Source organism: Lonchura striata, chromosome 12 (assembly GCF_046129695.1).
Source record: "Lonchura striata isolate bLonStr1 chromosome 12, bLonStr1.mat, whole genome shotgun sequence".
NCBI lineage: Eukaryota > Metazoa > Chordata > Aves > Passeriformes > Estrildidae > Lonchura > Lonchura striata.
The window spans coordinates 16,311,426-16,335,357 of NC_134614.1; the positions used below are offsets into that span (position 1 = coordinate 16,311,426).

The following is a 23,932-nucleotide window of genomic DNA, read 5'->3' on the forward strand; positions in this document are numbered from 1 at the left end:
CAGGTCACCCAAGTGACTGCAGGGTTCCACCTGGGCCAGCTGCTGGCACAGCCACCGGCTCTGCTGAGCCCCATGGGGCTGCTGGGGCTGGCACAGGAATGTCACCCTCCCAGGGACATCCCTGGCACTGCTCACTCCCCTCCTGGCCCCACAGCCACAGGTTCCGCCATCCAGCTCCCACCCAGCAGACTTTGGGAGAGGAAAACCCCAGTGGCAGCTCCGGGGCTGAACAGGACGTGCCCAGCCAGGAGGGAGCTGGATGTGGCCAGCAGAGCTGCAGGATTTTTAATATCTGCATGCCAAAGCAATTTGAACATGCATTTGAACCCACTTACTTGTTTATTATAGTTTAATTTAGACAGTGTCAATATCTGTGACTAGCTCTGGGGATATTTTTGGAATTAAACTACCTAAAGAGAACATTCATCTAAGAAATCCATATGGCAGGAAAGAAGGGTAGAACTGCTAGCATGGAATAGTAAAATGTTCCTTTTCAGTACCATTATTCAACTTAAATCTCTGGAAATGTTGTTTGCTATCCTCATTTATACTGGCCTATTTTTAACAATGTTTTGATTTTTTTTTTTAGTTAGGTTTTTTAATATTTATAGTTTATACAGACTATTTTGTGTTTATACAGAGAAAAAGGATTATATTGCTTTACAAGTCAGAGGTACAGCATGCCATGACATTCACTACTGGAAATTCAAAATAATCTAGATTCAGAACTATCATAATTCACTGCTAAAGAGAACATTTCAAAAATTTCAGTCCCCATCCCTTCAGGGAACTTCACAACCCAGTATTTCTAGATCAGACTTCATTATCCAGGTCATCATTTCAATTTATCAGTGCCTTGGGGTCTTTGGTATTCACAGCTAGGATGGTGTTATGTCCATCAATCACTAGGCTGTTTCCACATTCCCACTTTTTCATCTTCTTCAGCCTTCAAAACAATCTCTAAAACTTTCCATGGGTATATACTGGACACAGACAACTCTTACTTCTGTCAGCTGTTACTGTTTGAAGTACAGGAACTGATCTGTGCAAATTATGGGGGTCAAAAGAACTGTTTCCATTCTAGACCCTGAATATAATTTGTTTCAGGGAAGGATTTACACATTTACCAGTGCCTCTTAAATCTATAAGCCTGGCAAACAAAACAGCAATATGTTTTTTCTTGAAAGCTTATTGTTCAGTCAAAAACTAAATGTTACATGTTAGGAACTGAAGTAAGGACCTGACAAAGCAAAGACTTACTAGGACTTATTTTGCATCATAGAAAACACAAGTCTGACCAAAGGACTGAAAGGAGATTTAGACCAACACAAGGCAGATTTTGAAAAAATCCCTGAAGGAAAAAGCACGAATTATTATTTAGAGTGAGTAAAAAACATAGAGCTGTCAAAAGACTTCAAGGAAAGGGAGGAGAAACTATCTGGATGCTCCTGCTGCTTCTCTGTCTCTGTAAGGGGCAGTATAATCCTAGCTTTGAAAATATACATCACTAACCCCAAACCACCCTAAACTAAATATAGTGCTGAAATAGAAAGAAAATTTTGAGCTCAAAACAGACGTAGCAGCCCTGAGACTACTGAATTTTCTGTACCAATTACCTGTCCACAATATTACACAGTCTCCAACCAAATACTATTAGTGTGGTTCTCAGAGCAATTCAGACACTGCTGCACTTCCTCAAATCATTTTTGGATGTCTCACAAGCTTCCAAGAGAATTATCATTTTTAAGGGTAAAGCACAGGAGATTATTTGTTCACATGTTTCAGTACAATCTGGTTTTCAGAAATTTGTTGCTTCCTTGTCTTTTCATATTTGAATTTTTAGATTTGTTTAAAGGTAAGAAAAATCTTTGCATTTCTCAAGCACCAGTTTTTCTTTGTTCTTCTAAGAGTGCAAAAGAGGGTTTCTAGTACTTCACTAAACCAGGACTCATGGCTGTTGGTCTGCAGGGAAAGAAGGCTGAGGCATCAAAAGCATTGCAGTTAGTGAATTTAATCCTTCCGATGCAATTAGTCTGCAATGAGATCTGATTCAATTTAAAGACTCAAACCTCAAGTCCAGTACTTCAGGTCAAGACATAAATAGACAAAGAGGATGAAAGAAAAGGCTGCTGTGGGCTTAAATGAGCCCTGGGCTCTACAGCTCAGGTTAAGATTTCTGAGGAATGCAAGCCAGGTGGATTGATTTAACACAGCATTAACAACATCTGGAAAAGAAAAATATGTACATCAAAAAATAATAATGATACAATCTTCTCAGTGTAAAATAACTAGTGGAATGTGTGGCATATAAAATAAGTTTCTGCACACATAACCACACTGCCACCATCAGCTTTGCTTTTTCATTTATTTAGGGGAACCTATAATTGGCAAACAGGCCCTTCCTTTCTCATGGATAACAGAGGAGGTGCTGAGCTGCTGGAGACTTCAACCCTGCTGCAAAATAGAGGATGTGTTCATACGTGTTTGTGCAATGGACACTTGCTGTGCAATATTATCTTGTCTCTACAGATAAATTAGTTGCTTCATGCTCCTGCCAGCTTGATTTGTTTAGCCTTTACAGAGTACAGAATCCATGGAGTTTCTTGTGATTGAATCTCACGTAAAAGGTAAACCTGAGAGCTTATTCTACACGAAGCTATACATCCACCCAGGCAGCCAGAGCATTTGCTGACTTGATGATGAAAAGAAGGCTATAAAACATACTAGGGAAATCTTGAAACGTCGCTCACTTGACATAGCAATAAGAGCCCTGCATTAAGATGCAGAGCTGATTTCCCTGATCCATGAAATTGCCTGGATATTTAAGGCATTCTCAAACAGAACCAGCATGAAACTCACCCTCCATTCTTGGCACAAGGACACCATGGGTTTTGTGTTCTCCGATAACAAGAGAGCTCAAAATTGCAGAGATTAATAGTCTTTAAGGGAGGACCTAAACACAATTTCCTCCTTTTCTCAAATAATAAGAAATAAGTATTCAAAATCTCTTGAATGCTAAAAGATGGTTTTGTTTGGTGACACACTGTTCAGGTGCCAGAGATGCTCAATTTCGCTGTTGTGAGTGGTTCAAGAACCTCTCACAATAAAACAGTGTGCAATTCCATGACCATCTTGGAGAAGGACAATTGTTTCTCTCATAAACAGGTGAAAGGGCTGGAATAGGTACAATAGGTGGAAAGCAATGAAAAATATAATGAAACAATATATGGCATTATTTTACAGTCTGATACTTGGGACAGGGTTCAGAATTCCTTACCATGTGTATATTTCCTGCTGCCAAAGGGAGGGGAAAGACCCATCTATACTTACAAAAATTGGTGAACTGAGGGTCAGGTATCATTACTTCCAAGGACCCATCCAGGGAAAACCCACAGTAAAGAGGGAATTTGCAAGGGCCATAAGCTGCCCCAGAACATTGACCTGCAGGCTCTGCTACCTTAGATGCAAAGGAGGAACAGAGTACAGCAATAATGAAACTACAATTAGATCATGAACAGCTTCCCATCAGGCTTTTGTTAAAGAAAGGCTTTAACAAAAAAAGGCACACAGCAGCAGCTTTCACACCACCAAAAGGGACGTGTAATACTGGCAGACAAGCTTATCACTGATTTCTAGCCAAATTCACACGCAAAGGGTCATCTTCCAACTTATTGCATACATTGCACATAAAATTTTCAGCATCTCCATTCAAGTTCAAGATTTTTCTTGTACATGGATTAGCATTTCTTCTTGTGGACAGAGAAAGAGAATTCCTTAATCTTTTTCAGACTACATTTCTCAGTTTTTGTATTCAGCCAGGCTGATAGCTCTTCCCATTTTGTAGTAAAATTTTGTACTGAGCAATTGAAAAGTCAATGCTCTTCTCCTGCTTCCTGTATTTCTGCTCCTCCATAGCACATACAGTAGCCTATATTTACACAGGTACACAGAATTATACAAAATACAACTGCAAAAGACTCTTGAAACAATCTGGTATGTAACCCCATTCAAAGCAAAATCAGCTACACCTAATTAGCTCTTGAGATATGCTTGCCTACCCTACTTAAACAGTCTCCACAAACTCCCTTGGATATTTATTGTGATGTTTTGCTATTTTTACTTTTAGAATGTTTTTCTAATGTTTGGTCTGTTCCAGAAATTTTAATTAAAAACTCCCTCAGAGGAGACTGGATTACTGTGGATTCTCATAGAGGAAAAAAACCAAATAAATCCACATCCAGAAACACAACACATTGAATTTAAGGTTCATAAATTATTTGTGGGTCACATAGGTGTTTTTTCAAGCTTTGTGATTCAGAAAAGTTTAAATGAAACCAGCTATTTATATATCCACCCTATTGTTCACTTAAAAGAAGATCTTGATCACAGTAATTTCTTTCCTGATTGAAGTTTTGAAAGCTCTAAATTCTCTGAAGAAAATAGTTGTTGGCATTTTTGGATGATAAACATCCCAAAGTGATGATGATAAATTACAGTGTTGCCCAATGACACAGAAAAGTAGAGAAATGTAACCTGATAACCTCTGATTTATGAATACACACTCATTATTGCAAAGTCTAGGGTTCACAGTTGTAAGAACGGGTCATTTTCATCTCAGTGTTTATTAAAAGTGTGAGAAGGAGGCATGAAGGATGGCTGCCATTTTGCAATTAACACTTAATGCTCTTTATTTCCAGTACAAACCCAAAGCAATACAGAACTTTCTGCCTTTTAAAGGTCTACATAAGCTTTTGTTACTGTTCACAATCATAGAAGATGGGAATTTTTACATCTTCCTTTACTTGCTCATATAAATAATTTTTCTCATGTATAACCATTCCTATACACCTTTTTTTAACAAAGAGAAAAACACTTGTCCAAGTTATTAAAATAAAGCCTCATATTTTCTTTGTAAATCATACTGGTGATAATAACAAAATTTACCTCAAAAGTATTTTAACTTATTATTTCACCCATTAACAGACACTGCCATTGAAACCCACCCAATGCACTCAAAGTCAAGGAATCTGTTTTGTCACAGTACAGAAATAAATCATGTTACATTCCTTCATCACATCCCAAGCTTGATGATATTCTAATTTCTTCTTCTCTCTCCCTATTACCTCTCTGTTAAATATTCAAAGCAGACAGCAAAAGCAGAAGGAAAAATAAGGTCAATTCAGAAAATTGAAAAAAAAGTAAAATGTTCCTCTCCACCATCATTCGGTTGTTACAGCTATCTTAATCAACTCAAACAGGTTCTCTGAGACACCTAATTTTATTTTACAAAGTGCAAACCCATAGCCATATTTGACTTTCCTCTGATTCCAAATGTAAGAAATAGTCTTTATCTAATGTTGAGGCATATCATCTAACTACACATGCAATTGCATTTGCATTATGAGGCAGTGAAACATGGCTGGAGAGATATCTTGGATGTTATCTGTGTTATTACTCAAGTGGAGAATATAATCATAAATCCTTCTCTTCGCTTCCACCCTCCCACCTTTTTTTTTTGGAAGTACACTTAAAATCTGTTTTTTAGCTTCACTGGGCCCATTAGATTTGAACTTCAGTAACAAGAATGTGATATGAATACGCTGAGAGGAAGCATAGACAAAAGGTATATTTTCATAATGTGGTTCAGTTTAACTGTTCCTACAATTAGCTACAACTCATTAGGCAATAAACAGAAAAACAAAGAGATCATGAATGGAAGGGCAATATTTTCTCCATAAAACAAACAAAAAAACCCTAAACCAGATGCCTCTTTCATGAGGCTTTCCTTGCATAAATGCACCCAGCAGCTTAGAAAAGATATTTTCTTGATTAGAAAATTTTTGTCCAGGAAGAAAATGTGTAAACATTATCTTGTGCAATTTCAATAAAAAGTATTTACTGCTATTGTACACCTGGGATTTTTTGATCTCAAGGATAAAGTAACAATACAGCAATGCACTGCAGATGACGAGCTTTGATCTTCTATTAGTTCTTATAATTGTGTCTTAATTTGTATTCTGAATAATAAGCACTCACCTTCACTGTTTGTCCAGCTTCAGGGCCATCCTGTAAGCAAAGGGAAAAGTCTCATGTTAGAGGATCTAACAAGGATCACACAGGAATTCAGAAATATTAATAATCATTTACATCAATTACACTGCCTATTAAATTAGCATATTTTTCCTGAGGACCATTCAACACTAAGTTTTTGGATAAAGCTCCTTTCCATATCAGACCCCAGAAAAGAGGGAAACTATCTCACATCACAAAAACAACAGTTTCTATTTTTCATTTTTTCAGATTATATTTTTCAATAGCTAGCAATAGATTTCTGATCCTTGTGAACATAAAACCACACGTGGAAGTAAAAATTTAATCAAACTATGCTTGCTTAAATTCTGATTTTAATGAATGGGCTTAGTCTCCTGGTTTGCTTTAAAAAGAGTTCATTTTTGGTATAAAAACACCCAGCACAAACAACTGAAAGGTCAGAATTTATAATGTATTTACATGGCTACAGCTCTCTGCCTGCATATAAATAGCTGTGAGGAGGGATCACTTATCTCGAGTATATGCAGTGGGGTATGTGTGGAACGGGCTGTGGCTGCCTTCTCAAGAGGTCAACCCTGCAAACACTTTGAAGGAAGAATATTTCCTGAAATATTCACAAACAAGCACAGCATCTCAGAGTGTTTGCTGGCTTTATCCAAGGTTTTGCAGCTATTAATTAACCACACTTTCCCACTGGTTTCCTCTTTAGATTTCTCAATGGCAAATCTGGAAGACTGCAATGCAGTTATTTGGCTTCTTGGTTGTTATTATGTTGTTTTGCATTTACTGCCCCTTGAAGTTCCAATGTCCTTTTGTGATTGGAGAAGGGGAAAAGGGTGAAATCTTGATAAAACAAACCATTAAACCTTTCTTAGCTGACTGTTTTACAAACCTGGATGGAAAAGGTGAGCGAAGTGCCACAGAAATGTTTCTCCACCACGTTCCCGACCCTTTGTGCCGTACGGAACAGATCAGCCACTTCCTCGGGACGCAGGTCACGGAAACGCTCCACCGGCCGCAGGGGACAAACAAGGACATCTGGAGGTGGCAGTGTCAAGGCACAAACACAAATCTGAGTGCTCCAGAACACTCAATCCCCAGCCTGTACCTGGTTCTGCTCACCCGTGAGTCGCCTGAGCTCTTCCTCTCTGGTGAAACAGCAAGAGCGCCAAAACCATAGGGCTAATTACAGGGAATTCTATCATGCTTTATTCAGAATTCTTTTCCTCAAACCCCTCAGATATGGGAAAAATTACTAAGGCTCTTGTGCTATACTGAGACATTTAAGGGAAAGCAAATTTTTCACAGACTCAGATTTACTGTCTCAGTAGAGAAATGCTGGTATTTATCTCCTGTGAAAGTCAGAGATATTTTCTTTTGTGATTAACAATGGGGGAAGCCAAAGAAATTTAAGAGGGCTTTGGATGTGTTGTCTGAGACTGCAGTTTACAATGCTTTTCCCTGTATGTGGTATATATTTTTGAAAATCTTCATCTTACACCTCTAATTTTAGGCACATAAATATGACAAGCTGGCACTATGCTGATCACTTATTTCTATATATTATTTACAATTCACAAAGAATGCTCACCTGCTGTAACTACAATGTGGTTTTAAAAATACATTAAGATAATTATGACTATTTCCTTTTAAGCACAGTGCTCACAACCCTGTAAATATACTTTGATTTAATTCTACCTTGGTGACTATGATTTGAGAGCCAGTGAAACGAAGCTATAAAGTAAATAATGAAAGTACACAGATGCTGCTTACAGTCATCTGATCTGCTGTATTCACAGTAATTAATAATTGCTATGATTCCTCACTTGAAAATCAATTATGCAACATTATTAATATGGTCCAGAATTCTTAGTGGAGCCTCGGTTGTGTAGATCCAACAAGCAAGTACTTGATTCTCATTTCAATTCCCTGCAGACAGGATTCTTTGCTGACTTACAGAATAGAATTTGCAGAATGAAGACCTTAAAGTAACCTTTAACACCACTTGAACTTTCATGACCAAAGGCTAAGAAAATTATTTTTTCCAGTATTAAAATAAGTGTTCTAAGGACTATTTGAAGAAAATTAAGTTTCATGCCATTGTATTACAGCCATCTTTATTTTTACTGCATTTTGAAGCCTGCAGGTGTTCAGGAATATTCTCTATAATCCAGGAGAGGTAACTAGGAGCTGTTCTGCAGTTAACAGGTTCAAAAAAAGGTTACATCAACCTGATTGTCAAAGACCACGTGAGACATTTGAAATAAGGAGAGATTAATACATGTGAAAGATCAATTATTTCCAGAAGCACAGAGATAACATGTTTGCATACACCAAGGTTATATTATAAGAATCACACTTATCATTCTGATAGGACAGAAAACCAGACATTTTCTCAAAGTAAGGATGTAGTGGCAGGTTTTGATCATTTGTCTAAATCTAGATGAGAACAGACAAGTCTGTAATGGATATTTGCTATAGTGGGAGCAGAACTGAGCAAGCTCTACCTGCAGCAGCTCCCAAGAGAAAAGGAGAAGACTGGTTCCAGCTGTGGGTGCTAATCTGCTTTGAAACCCCTGTCTCTCAGGGGTTTTTTGTACGGAATCAGCTATGCCACTATTCTCCTTTTTGCTCATTGTAGCTTATGTTATAAACATTTAACAAAGGAGAAAAATATATTTAGAAAGCAGGTACTCAGAAAAAAACAATCCTGGATGGAGACAAAACCCCTAGTTTTGTGGGGGTTCAGTTGTGCAATGCTTTGTCCCTTGGTAAATTCCCAGGCATAGTAAACCCCTTGTAATTAATTTGTGCCTTCCTAGTGCATTGTACAGAGCACATCCATAAACTGTGCTATTGGCTAAACTTGGTGCTCAAGGGATGAGCTGCAAAGTTGATTGGCAGACCTGATTTCCATACCAGGAAAAAAGGAATAGAAAAACTAATTAATTTTACTCATAAAAAAGAAATCCATGTCAACACTAAAACAGGAAAAAGGACATTCGTTTAATCTGAGTTCATTTTTCCAAAGGAGAGAAGGGAATCTTGTACCCTTAGGGCATCTGATACTTAAGTAGATAATTATCCTTCTTCTGCAGCACTGCTTTATTATCATGGCTCAATGAACCATTTATAAATGAAGAATTTCCCCTCACTTACCTCTGGCAAAACTGCTGCTTACATTAAGACAAGTTTCCTTTTCTCCTTTGAATTTTCCCCAGCAGCACCTCACCCTCTCAGACTTGCACACGCCTCACCAGCAATTGTTTGTTCTCCACCTAGCTCAGGACCACGACCAAAGTTTTTGCATTAATGATGGTTTCTACAATCTGATGTTGGCACTGTGCTGTTTGCCACTGCAATGAGTTGTGGGAAATGTGAGCAAAACAGTTCTTGGGAAAGCTTTTGTTTCCAGGGCGCATCACAGAGGGAGTGAGGCTGGTTCTGACCAGGACAGGACAGGTTTTCTCTTAATTTTGTCACTAACCTGCACTGTCATTTTGCAAGTTCTCTGTTTCTCTCTTTGTGTCTCCTCTTTCACACATCATCTGTCTTATCTGCTTAGACAGCAGCTGCCAGCTGGTGCAGTGCAGGTTTCTTATTTACCATTAACTTCTTTGCTCACGTGGGGCCACCAGTGCTCCTGCAGCACCTGATGCTGTACCCGTGGCATTCTGCAAAAAGGACTTGCACTTCCTCCTTACAAAACTCATTTACAACTCAAACTAGATTTTAGCTATATTTCTGTCTTTGAATTTGATAAATAATTCAAAGGCACAATCACAGAATGGAGCATCTTTTCTGAACTTTCCATCATTTCAAAACAATTCTACAAAGAATTATGATAGAAATTCTGAATCAGAGCTAAATTAACATGAGAATGTAATTAGGACAACATTCAAGTTATATTTAACTATGAATATATTAAAAGGAAAATGTTAGAATGAATTCATGAATTTGAGGTCATTTGGAAAACAACCATCTACTGCAACTTTAAATAATAGTTTTTAACTAAAACTTTTGATGCTAGGGTAGTTTTTAATTGTATATCTTGTTGTATTTTAGGCTGTACACCTGCTCTATTCACCCCAGAACTCTTACTAAGTTTAAAATTAGATAAACTGCTCATTAATTTCTACAACAACCTACAGCAAAGCCTGCTAGGAAACCACTTCAGGTGACTATGTATTAAAAATGTGAGAGAATGTGAGTCTGTACTTATGTTTATGCGCAATCACTCCTTAGACTGAAGCATCCACTGCCATCTGAGATGCCTCAGGGCATCCAGCTGCCACTCCAGAAGGGCAGGAGCCTCCCATATGCCCTATATCATCATGCCATCAGCAGGACAAGGAGCTGCTGCCCTGCCCAGACGTGCTGCAGCACTGCTGACAGCATTCTGCCTGCACAAAGTTTGAACTTTATCTTTCCCTTCTCTAAACACTATCATTAATAATTTTCTGATTTCTTCATTCATTCTGAAGTGCTACTGACTGATGAAGTTTCTATTTTTAAGCTTTGATGTGCACAGCTGTTATTTCCTTCAAGTTCTCTGAGTCAGTCCACATCACTAGAGCACATGCAATTTAAGATGTCAGCTTCTCCATTTTAGGGAGTGAAGAACCTTTACACCTTATTATAATCTGTAGCAACTCTTTCTCTCTCTAAATCTTGCAGAAGTCTCTCAACAGCATTACTTCTCTCTCTAACACCTAAATATGCATATACAAATCAATCTGTGTTGGAAAAATCCCCCTTGGATTTGTGGATTAAAGGATGTGCTCACCCTGGGGATTTTGGGGCATGACTGAAAAGTGAGCAAATGCTAACTGCATCTGGCTTTGAGCTGATCAGAGAGACAAGAACCAGATTCTACCAGAAAATCAAAACTCCTGGCCAACATCTGCATGGTGACCACTTCAGATGTAATTTTCCTTCTACTAATACATACAGAGTGAAGGCTGAAATTCAAAGGCTCAGCAGTAATTTTTATTCGCTTTATATGGATTTTGACTTAGAAGTTTAAATTATTGTAATTGTGTATTTAAGGCCTAGGCCAAGCTCTCTGCTCGCTTCAATGGGACTCCACTCAACCCCACAAAGTGCCTATTATAAATTTTCACACATAACTATCAAGGTACACACGTTCTGTAGTTCTGAAATGTTGGAAAGATGGCCTTTGCGGGGGGGGTCAAAAAAAAGAAAGAAAACCGAAAAAAAAGAAACCCCAAAGAGGTTAAAATTCCTTTTATGTGACAAGCTTTAGAGCTGAACACAGCTTTTTCCTGGTTAAGTCCATTAATTTGCTATATAGAAACATACTTTCAGTTTTGACTCTTGTTTTATTCCTGAATTTGAACTTCAAACAGAACAATTCAAAGCTTTAAAAAGGAAAAAATTAAAGGCTCTCCAGGTACTGACACTCTAACAATAGGAATAAAGTTCTTTTTTTCTCTTTGTCTTTTTGAGGAACCACTTAAAAACATTGACAGGTTTTCTTAATATGTGAGACTTTAAAAGCACAAAATACAAGGGGAAAAAGGCAAAATATCTAAAAGTGAAAGGGTAATTGCTACTTTATGAAGCTCCTGGGTTCCACCAATATTGTTAGCTCTCTATACCATTTGTTATAAAATTTTTTAACTTAGGAAAATTATTTATTTTCACACAGTCAGGAATCCATAGCTCACATTAGAATAGAAACATTTCCTGTTTCTTTAAACAGTCTCCCTCTCACAAGAGGGAGTGCAAGAGTCAACATCTTAAAAAAAAAAAAAAAAACAAATTCAAAACCCCCCACAGAAAAAATGAATAATATTTTAATAAAAAAGAGTAGAAGTTAATAAAATCTCCAAAGGTTTAAAAAGTCTTAAATATCTGTTTTTAGCATTCTAGTTTTTTGCATAAAAAGTACTTCAATAAATAGCAAAAATTGTCCTTAATTATTTAATTTTGGGAAACACCTCAAAACCTGCTTTTTCATTAATATTTTGGTTCCAACTATTTGGTTCTCATTAAAATACTGTCCCAAACTATAGAGACAATACAGAGATTTAATAATCCTACATTTATTTCACAAGCTAAGTAAGTAATTTAAAGGACAACAACCTCACAGAGCAACCCCCAAGAGGGACTTCTGCTTTGGAAATGGAGGCTGTGCTCATTTTAGGATTAATTATTGTTAGATTATTAGGATTAATAATTATTAATTATTATTATAGGTTAGTTATTGCCACCATCTCTTGGTACCAGCAAGAAGGACTTGATGGACATGGGAGATGTCCTGAGGAAGCTGCTCAGGGGCCAGCCCAGCCCTCACTGAGCAGGGAGGACACTGCCTTGGGAGGGTGCTGGGAGATCAGGGGCTGGAAGAACCAGCTGCAGAAAACTGTAATAAATGATTATTTCTAACTATTTAATGTGTCTGTATGAAAGAGCCCTTCTGCACAGCCATAAGCTGATGGGAATGCAGAAATAATGCGCCGTGGGGGGCAGCGGGAGGGATTATTCTTTTCTTACACTGTTTTACATGAATTTGCATCAAGTGCCCCAAGCAGAGAGAATCACACAGACAAAGCTTCAGGTATTAAAACTCACCACAATGTCCCCAGATTCAGCTGAGGAGTGTGGGCAGGGGTATTAAATTCATCATTGCATCTAAGCAGAAGTTTTCTTTGTTCAAAAGCTCTAATTGCTAAGAGAAAGAAGTCCCAGAGCTCTGAAAAAGCACAGGAGAATGCATGACTAATAAAATTAATATAACTGAAAAACAACTGCCAGTCATTTATCTTTTTTCTGCCCTTGAATGATTCTTCAAATTTTGAAGGCTATGGGAGCAATTTCTCTATGTGAAGAAAACAATAATGGTTTCACAGATGCTGCCTGTAGGAGGAGTTAAGAAGGAAAAGAACACTGAAATAGCACACACAAGTACACAGAGGGCATCAAAAAAGCCTTTAAAAATTAATCAAATGCATATTTTGTTTCATTACAACAATATGTCAAGGCACCAGTAAAACCCACAGAATTAGGACATCCATAAACCTGTAGCAATGCAAAACCTGACATTTCCCCCAGCTCAGAACAAGCTTTATTCAATAAGATGGAGTGACTGACTTTAGGGAGGAAATCTGTAGAGGTGTTTGGATTAAGAGTAACTATCTCATAATAGGAAAATGTGAAGGAGAACGCTTTAATGGATTTTACATGTAGAACTGTATTTAAATATATGTTAGAAGAGTGCCTTGGTACAATATGGGAAATAGTACTACATCACAGTGTTTGCTAGTTTGGGAAAAAACATAGCTCTGAACAATAAAGATGATTAAGAACCAATGCAAATGCAATAAAGTTACAATAAAAACTTAAAAATTGCTTCAGACTATTAAACCCACATACAACTTTTTAAAATATATTGCTCTGCCACATATTAGCATTAATTTAAAAAAGCCATTAAGATAAGACAAATTATCTAAATAATTTGATCTTGATAAGGCAGCTCAGAACATGTTTACACTAATGCAGAAGATCAGATTTATGCAATGTATCAGAGAACTAGTGGTTCCACTAGAACAAAGAACAATCACTGCAAATCTTTGACATGGATCTCTCTATGCTATGATAAGTACACTCTTTGAAGACCACATTGCAGCTTTTATACAGAGGGGTTTTTATTCTACTTGATTTTCTCACCCCACTGAAATGACTTAAAATAACTTTTCATGTCAGTGAAACATGGAAGATTTCCATGAAGTGAACAATAAATATTATTTAAAAGTCAATAAATCTAATTTAAATATAGATATGGCTTATAGTCTGAGTCTTGCTAGATAGCACAGCAAAGTACAAAGTCCTGCTACACAAAGTACAGTGACTCCACAAGACACAAGGCCACAGAGATTCAGAACTGCTCACTTTTCATTTAAACAAGCCTTTCATATATTTGATATTCCCTTTAAATGCCTTTAGGGTATGTCAAGTAGGTCAACTAAAAGCTCAGTTCCTCATAGCAAGTGGTATTTTACTGCAGGATTTGTCCTTTTCTGCTGGCTCCTGGCCTCGGGGACAGCCTCGGGCAGTAGCAGGTACCTGAGTGGAACCACAGCGAGAGCAGCTGTGGGAGAGTTTGTGGCTCAGAAACCACCTCTGATCCAAGTCTCATTTGGTGGAAATTTACTCAAGGTCGAAACTTACATTTGTAACAGGAATCATGACCACATTCGTAGAGTCACACCAAGCTTCTGATCTTGGAAGGCCCAAAAGCAATAAAAAAACAGTGACCAAAACAGAGATGCAGAAGTCCCAATACAGAAGGATGCCAACTCTAACTGCTGTGATGTTCTGAGATCCTGTAAAGAAATCCTGCTGTACATCAACCCATTCCAGCTAAGAACTACACCTTTATTGCTCCAGTTGATATATCGTTTTTCCAAATGGATGACAAAACTGGCCACAATCACATGAAGCCATCAATACCCCTATAGCAATTATAAATGTACAAAACAACTGAAAAAGCACACCCAAAAAGACAGCAGAGACCAAACAACATTTGGGGTGCAACAGTCAAAAAGCAGGGTTTTGGCTTAAACATTGGAGCTATGGCATTTGTCATAGCAACTGATATGTTCATGCAAAGCTGCTCAGCAGCTGCAAATCTTGTGCAAATGACCTGCACCACCAGAAAAATTCAATTTACCAAAATAAACCTGCTGGAATTGCAACATGCCATTGTAACATGCCATTGCAATGCCTCATTTGAAACAGAGAAAGTGAACTCGTGATCCAATCCCTCCACCTGAGAATATTGTGAGAAAATGCCTCAGCATTTGATCTTAATTAAGACTGCAGCACCATCATATTCAAAAACTAATGTGATCATTATGAAGCTATATTCTAGCTCATGATTCAGACCCTATAATGAGGGAATAAGTAATTATTAAATATTAGTTATGACAAATTTACTTTCTTGAAATTTATTGGATGCCACATACCAGACCTTAAGTTTTCCTGGGAATAAGATTTTACGTGGTAGAAAGATACCACAGAATGTGGGAATTAAGGTTCTGTACAAACCAGAAGCATTACTGACGTTTTTGTCTATGGCACTGGAAAGTACAAGCTTTTTTCTGTTTTGGGCATCTGTGGTGGGTGACAGTAGTAAATTAATCAGATTACTAATTGGTGAACATCCATAGGATTTCTTTTTACCTAATTTTGAAGGCAAATTGGTTTGATCAGAGTAAATAAGTGGATCTGCAACATGAAAAGCCAGATCTTTATTGTCAGTGTTGAAGTCCTTTGCTGCTTAGGAAGTTTCATTTAATCCTCTTCTGTTTTCTCCAGATTTAACTCAAGGAAGGTCCTGTCAGACCTGCTGCTGGAGCAGTTGGTAACAGCTCTACTTTCTCCAAATACCTATCAGAGGAGATGATTAAGAGCTTTCCATGTACTCTTTGTAGCTCTGCACTAACTTTATGCTGAGCAGCACAGAGAAAGACAAACCTGTAGCAGCACGTGGCAGATCAACTGTGCCTTCATTCTGTAACCAGTGAAGCATCAGCTGGAGCAATGCAGTACAAGATCAATTACCAGAGTATCACAGGGGAAACAAATATGTCTGGATAACCAAGGTTTCAGGTAATTAAGGTAATTTTGAACGTAATTTATAGATAATGAGAAACATGAATAACAGGGAGGTTTGGAAAACTGAATTTGGACAATTCAGGCTATCTTACACTAAGTGTATTCCTCAAAGAATATTGTAATGTACGCTGGGATTTTCAAAGTTTTTAAATGGACTAAACCACCCCTTAATTTCTAGGATTGGTTTTCCACCTGGTTCTGTTAGGGCAATCAGAAAACTGCTCCAATAAAAGTCAATGGAGAGCTGTGTTTGCCTTAAACTGGAAGTGCTCATGGCATATTTTGCACAGTTAGTTACTGAAATTGCATCTAAAGCAACAGGATAGGCTATGCTGATCCAGGGAACTATTCCATGAGAGTAGGAGGAGCCTAAATTACTACACCCCTTGCAGGTATGGCTTAGCCCTCTGCTGCTGATGCTCATCAGCATCTTTAGGAACAGCCCAAAAGGTGAGAGAATCTTCTGCCTCTCTTGTGAAAGAGCCCCTCACCACACTTGCGTGACAGAGGGGCAGACTATAATGTCTCTGCCCTGCAATATCACATCTTTGATGTGATAAATGTCCCAGTGTATTTTCACCAGTTCCTTTGAATGCTTAAAATTGCAAAGTCCATGATAATGGATGTGTATCTCTACTGCATTGCCAATTCACTGTTGAAGTGGATGTAGTAGAGAAATTACTTTCCAAGTAAGAGAGTTTTGTAAATGTAAATTTTTTGCTGTTTAGCAGGACTACTGAAAGCAGCCCTGTTAACACCCAAAGGAGTTCTGCAGCATTCACCAGAGCAGCCCAGGTGCACACATCCCTCTGTGTGTCAGGAGACCCTTACAAACATTAATAGCTGGACGACAAGGACACTGAAAGGTTAAACCAGAGAAAGGCAAGTGGGGGCTGACAGAGGTACTTCAGAAGGAAAAGGGATAGAGCAATAGTCTCTTCTGTAGTTTATGTCTCTGGGGATTAAAGCCACGAGCACAGCTAAGCAGGGAATCAGCCCTCACTCAGCTGCAGCAGAGAGAAGGGTGGGGTGGAAATATCAAAGACCCTGTGTAGCATTTAAGCAGAGACTAAGAGACTGCTCAACATGAAAAGAAATTATTTTAAGCCACTATTCTTTAGCTACTTAATTCTGACAACTTATTTCATACCTGCTTTAACACAAAAAGCTTGGTGTTGATGAGAAGATTCACAGAGAGGGTGTGTGTCAGGACAAAATGCTCCCAAAGGTGCATTTTTCTTCACCTGCCAGGGGAGTCAGTTTTGAGAAAGTCATACTTAAGAGCTGAGAAAATGTAAAACAGATGTGGAGTACATCTTCAACATGAAACTATAAAGCACTCCTTTTAATACAAAATAAAACTCAAGCAGAGATGGTAAAACATAGCTTACAAAGCACCCGAGACAATGAAAGCTGTAAAGGAGGAGGGAGTCAGAAAGTAGGTCTCCTTCTTGTTTTTCACTTGCATAATAAGCTCTCTTGGATAGGGACAGCAGGGCCCTGTGTCATGATTGCCTCTGTGGATGCTGTTCTAATGCTATTATTGCCATTAATGCGCATTGTTCCCAGCTCTGCGGAATCGCTCCGCCGTGCGCGGTACATAAATTCGTACTCTCACCCAGAACTCCTGCAATATTCAAGAACATGGAATGAAGAAGACAAACTAGCAGCTTAACTGAATAACCTTATTTTGTGTGAGTGTCATCTGAAACTATTACTTTAATGTGATTATCTGTTTTTATTATTTCCTTTCTGAGGACTTGGAATAAAGACACAACTGAGACTCTGTTAGACACGGTCATTGGCATCATTACAGTCTTTCTACTGTCAGCAGCAGAGATCTGATCTGTAAATCAAGTTAGACTGTAAGGGCTACTGAAAAGCAAGCACTCTTTATCATCCTATTACATACACAAGCTACTGCTTCCTCTGGCTCACTGAGAAAAACAGACTGTTTTAGTTCCTTTACATAACCAGAGGAGCTCTTAATGCACAGATTATTGACTTAGTGGAGTTTTATCATGTCCCAGTGTACCAGGGGATTTTTAATCCAGGACTTCTTTACATGATCTATTTTCATGGCTCTTTTTATTGTCACAGTCTGTCATTATAAGGATTTGCAAATCCAGAACAGCATATGCTTAGCTCTTTAACAGGTGCTCATGGAGGAGATGGGGGGAAGGCATCTCCCCCTCTCCTCTGCCCTCTGTAACCTCTGTAAGGGCCAAACTCCATCACATGCAGCACAAAATCCTTTCAGGGCTGTGTGCAGCAGGAGCTGGTGTGGCTTTCTGCCCACAGGAGCATTTCCACTCCCATCACTTCCATTAGCCCATCACCTCCACTGGGTGCAGATCCTCCTGTGCCAGTCTCAGCAGCAGCCAGCCTTTGTGAAGAGGCACAGAAATGCACACATTCCTGAAGAGCTAAGTCTAAAAATGGTTCTCCTGCATGACATCAGTTTCTTGTAAAAGCCACTGAAGTTCTCTTCCTTTGTTGATACTATTGAAAGTAGCCGAGGATGTTCATGCTAGTACAGGGTCACTTCAGGGAAAAACAAATGCTCCAACACACAAGTAGTAAGGGGAGACCCTGAATGTCTTGTAGGTGTGAGATCAACACAAAAATCAACCATACAAGGGGTATGAAAGGATGTTTGCTGAGGTGAAATCTTCTGTGTTTACACCTGTAGTTTCTGCTGTGCAGAGACTCAGACCTGCTATCCTCCCTTCCACTCCCTTCTCCACTTCACTGCAAAGTTCCAGATGGAAACACCCATATGAACCTCAATATCTGCCTGTATTATAAGGTAGTTATTATTATCTGCCTGTATTATAGGGTAGTTAGCATAGTGTGAGGTTTTCAGATACTTTAGGCTGATGTTCCTTAAGGGAAGCATCTGATTTTAAGGCCCTTCAACCCTCTGCATCCTACATCACCCTCAACAGTGAATATTTCCCTTTCCACTGCTGGACCCAGTGCAAGATCCCTGTGCACTCCAAATTAATCCCAGACCTAAAAGTCTCACTGGAGCAAGATCTGAGTAGCTGTTAGAACTCCACAGGATGTCTACATATCCCCAGAGATTTGGGCTCTGATCTTTGGTTTGGAACTCTGTGTTACCATAATATGAGCTGATAACAACAATATGTCACTGCACTTATTTCCAGTAGACAGTTCCCTGGAGGGAAGAAAAAAAATGGTTTAAATCTGACACGCTATCAGTATTAAAAAAGAAAGTATATATATGCCAAAAATAAACAAACAATTGAAAAAAAAAAATCCAACTAAGAAAGATGACAGTATTCCAACTGCATCCTGGATGTGAGGGAGAAAATTGATGTTGAATTTGGTATCTGCAAATGAATTTCTAGATCTCTGTGTTTCTTCCTTAAATTACAAGCACACAGCATATCTTGGGGGTTTATGATCACCATCAAAGCCATCTTGCTGAGAAATGTGAATTTCTTTTTCTGAAGGTCGCAAAGTAGATATCCCATATCTAGGGGCTGAAAGAGCAGGAGAATTTGGTATTCCTCCAAATGAAAGCATCTCCACTGTCATTTGTTCAGCTTCCCCTTGCTAAGCTGCTGGATGTGAATCACTCAGCGACCTCCCAACATGTCAGTAATGGCTGTGTGCAGCTGGAGAGCTCAGTCTTGCAAAAGTGATGTGCAGACTTGCTGCTCTGGAAATTAAACACGTTCTCTACAGAGTCCCCTTGAATGTGGTGTCTGCGTTTCACATGCAGCCCCACGCTGATCCTTACCACTGGTGTGAAAAACACTTGAGAATAATTTTTTTCCTGGGTTTTACATTACTATCTTAGGATTCTTATCAGGCCACTCAGAAACTGGTAGCACAGTCACTCCTGGCTGCATGTCACTGATAGAGAATGGAAGACACAAGAGATGCCTAAGCATAAGCAAGCAAACTGCAGTATAACTAAAAAAGGCAGAAAACACTGCTTTTTTTGGTTATTTATAGGAACTTCAAAGTTCTCCTCAGTTATAAATCATTCTGAGCTACCATCCTGCCTAAGGATGGCTGTGCTTTTGAAGGTGAAAGCTGGAAGATCAGACCTTGTGTGATAAAAAGAATGTTGGTTCCACTACAGACAAATTCGATTGCAGAGGAGATAAAATGGTGTCCAAGAATACGATAGATTAGGCTGAGATGTTTTTGCCATGCAACCAGTCATCAAGAGATAAAAGTGCTTCTCCATGGTAGATTTTCAGTAGGAGAGAATTAAACTCTCTTAGACCATATTTCCCATCAGAAAGAGTAAACAAAATTTCCATTTGACTGCTGCTTTCTTAGGACAGTTGATTAGAATGGAAAGTTAATTAACAAAATCCCGAACCTTTTAAACAAAACTTGAAAAAAAAGTTAAACCAATAGTGAAAAATTTAAAAACCCCCTTGCAGCCATGATGCCAGATCCAATTATATTTGTACTACTAATTTATACGTGCAAGATAAGCAATGTTATGAATGGAGATGAGAAGCCAAAGAATTGTAAGAGGCAAGGGAAATTGTTCTATAGAAAAACATGCTTAGGCTGTCCTCAAAAGAGGAACCAACAAGCAATTTAATGTTGTTTCAGTATCTTCTGTTCCAGAAGCAGCTCATCAGGCTGCGTATGAAAAAAAAAAAGACTGTCTCATAAAACTTTCAGACAAACTATGTTTAGAAAGCATTAAAAAAACAACAGCAGCAACAAAAAAATCAGCATTTTCCTGGAAATAAAGGATTTGTATACAAATAAACCCCAACATTTGTCACCAAAACGAAAGGGTTTTGAAGTGAGAGAAGGATTTTTTGAATATAGCTTATCACTACTTTGATGAAATGAGATGCCAGCTGCTAGGTTGCTGCTGTCTCCTTAAATAGCAATTAGGAGGATGGGAGATGGAGCTGTAGCTTGTGCTCACAGGCAGAGCTGACACCACATGTGTAGCACAATTCTGACATCTAAACCTCCAGTGGCAGCAGCCAAGACATCGAGAGCCCCACACTTGGAAGTAAAACACTGCACTTACTGGCAACCTCTATGACCTGAGGTACTACAAAATGCATGAAACACTCAGTATCACTTATAATAATTTAATGTTTTCCAGTGGGAGGAGGAATAGAGAACCAATGTTTGAATAAAGCTAAAAGCAAACTCTGCTGCTGAGAAAGAATGGTCGGACTCATTTTGCTTTACACACTTTCATTTTCTTTCAGTTTGCCCAGGAGAGTGTGTTTGCCCTTGGGCGTCTTGGGCAGTTTCACCTAGGCCTTCCAAGCAGCAAGGACTGAGCAGGAAAGAAGCACCAGGAATTACATTTGGTAGCCATGACTCCCTCCGTGCCTCCCTCCCCAAGGCCCAGGGAAGGGATGAGCCCTCCAGCACACTTTAAAGGGCAACAGGAGCAGACACAGAGCAAAGCCATGAGGGCCACTTAAAGAATGCCTTGAGAGCAACTCTGTCTTACAGATTTTAGATTTGAAAACATTTGGTGACCAATTACACCTTTGCATTTCATTTACACTTACAGAAATCCTACAATAATGAAATTCTGCAATTACTCAAGCTTCCTCCTTGAGTAATTTTGCCCTCAAAAAGTACTGGAACATTCAAAAGCCTTGCTCAGACTTAGAAAACTATCCCCACTTCCAGATGATATCACCATTGCTCTGCAATAGTCAATTGCTAATTGATTTCCTTTAAACTTGTGTAAGCTATAGATATATAGATGTGTACGTGCATTGAAACTCATTGCGTGTTGCCTTGTTCAGAACTCCAATATCAAAACATCTCCAGTCTCCCCAAGTGTGCTCTAGGACAGCCTACAGGACAAAAGGAAATCAGTTTTAACAAAGCAGGAGAGATTCCTAGGGCAATGAACATCTTAAAATACAATTTAAAAAATTACTTTCTTGCCTTAACTCACACAGGCACACAATTGTGTTTTGGAGGATGACATTTCTGAGACTGACACTGATCTATCACAAAACTTCCAAAACCCACCAACAACTAAAACTCTCTCTTGGAGGTTTAGCTTATGTGCCTGCACGTTCACAGCTGCTTCCTCTGCTTGCATGCTAAAAACATTTTCCAGAAATATAAATCCTAATAGGTGAAGGCTAAAGTCATTAAACATAATTTTGAATACATCAGAGCACAAAATGTTCCCACGCTGGCAAGTGCTATGCAATAGAATAGATCTGCACATAATGGCAAGAAAAACATTGTGGAAGCAGATGTTAGGAAAATTATTTACCTTGATTCAGATTCTTCAAGGAGAAGGATTTAAAAATATTTTTCTGAAACATGGCTTGGCACTGATGGAGAAGAGGCTGGGCTGAACAGCCAGGACATTTGCCTATTCTCCCATGACAGCTGTGTGGGTGGGAGTGCATTGGGACCTCTTCCCCTGCCCTGGGCACAGCAAGGGAAAGCCCAGGCTGGGCTGGAAGTGCTGCTGGCACACAGGAGCCCAAGGCCAGGGAGCAGAGCCAAGGGCAGCAGGGTGCAGCACGGTGGGACACGGCCCTCACCTCGGGTGTCTCACCTTGGGCATCCTCCTGCTGCTCAGGGAGCTCACAGCACAAATCCAGCCTGCAGAAACACCCACCTGAAATATCTAACATTCCACATTACAGAGCTTTCACCACCAAAATAGCTGCATGCACAGCACGGGCGTCTCCAGAGCTGTCAAACAAGATTTGAAACCCAGTTCCTCTGGCACGGGATGCACAAATCTTCTGCAACAGCTATAGGAGTTCTTGACTGACAGCAGGAGCAGCAAGCTGATATTGTTTGCTGTGCACTCAAAACCACACAAAGCAGAAACAGTTTGGGGACTTCAGCTTTACAAAATAGTTTTACTGTTCAGTAATGCTAACCCTTGAGACACAAAAAAATCATAATAAAAAAAAAAAAAAAAAGAAAAGCAAAAAAAGTTTTCCAGGGTAACAACATTTGAGCTACAAGAATACTTTAAAGCCCCCAGAAAAGTAAAGAAAGGAGCCTAGGATCCATACATCCTCCTGCACATAATCCCCAAACAGGCTATGCGCAATAAGAAAAATATTATTACTTAATATTTTTACCATGCATAATTCAGTACAGCACTAGATGTTGCTACACCTTTTAATCCCTCATTATTTTTCCACTCTCAATTTCCACAAAAACTGGTGACTTTTCTCTAAGGAAGTAAGATATACAAGTTAATAAGTTGAGTAGCATTTCATCCTCATATGATAAAAATTCATTAAAAATTCTTAAACCCCCCCAACCCCTAGATGAATCCCAAACAGAAGAAAATCCATAGTGCTAGAGCTTCCATAGAGGGCAACAGAGATAGCCTCACTTGGAACACAGCCCTTCACTCAAAAGAAAAATCAAGGGTATCTTGTACAAATGCACCTTGTAAGCCACAAAAAAAAAAATGTAATTGCAACACTCTGTCAGGTAATGTAAATATGCAGGTAGGTGTCCAATTACTTCAGCTTTAAAGATCAGTATAGTCTTTCTCTTTATAAGCAGAGAGGGTGCACACAGGTTTTGATACACACCCTTGATGTATTACCTTTGAAATCTGGCACTGCTGGGGACTGTTGTTGTTCAACCAAAGTGTATGTATGCAAAAGCTGGATCATTTTCATCATGCTGAGTGGTGTATAGCTGTGCTTTTCAGAGTAAATATCTATACTGCTGACGAAAATGCCCTTTTTCTTTTGAAGTAGCAGAGTACAAACCTCAAAGGTTCATTTCTGTGCAAAGACTGAGGCCCTAATGATCATAAGCAACACACGATTACAGCAGCTCCAGAGTTACAGAGAAAATATCCCAGGCAGGTCCTTGTCAATACAGCTCACAGCACATTGCAGAGAATAAAGTTGGTATAAACTATTCATTCATATGTTACTTCATATTGAAAGATATATTGGTGACCTTCTCCAGCTTGACTGTTATAATAGTAATAAAACTGAATCCTGGAAGATTGCACTTGTGGTCAAAGTAGTAAAATATGACCTTATGCTATTCAACATTGACATTTATTATATCAATTCAAACACAAAAACTGCATTTAAATGATGTTAAATATCTGGCTTTCAAGCACAACAGCTAAGAAATTTGATCTGCCAGTAACATTTCTTTACCAGCTCACCATTTTACTTTTCACCATTTCAACACATGTGACATCATTTACCAAATCTGGTAGCTTAGGCGCTTTAAATAAAAATCT

General features: G+C 38.8%; 1 protein-coding gene across 1 annotated transcript in view; it reads right to left on the reverse strand.

The window, feature by feature from the left end:
* The window catches only part of FHIT (fragile histidine triad diadenosine triphosphatase), a 394,257-nt gene that overhangs the window by 130,679 nt on the left and 239,646 nt on the right, over positions 1-23,932 (reverse strand). The window contains exons 2-3 of the mRNA XM_077786027.1: positions 6,944-7,089; positions 6,037-6,066 (exon numbers count right to left, since the gene is read on the reverse strand). Of these exons, the coding sequence (XP_077642153.1) occupies positions 6,037-6,066; positions 6,944-7,089 (176 nt within the window). The remainder of the gene's footprint in view (positions 1-6,036; positions 6,067-6,943; positions 7,090-23,932) is intronic.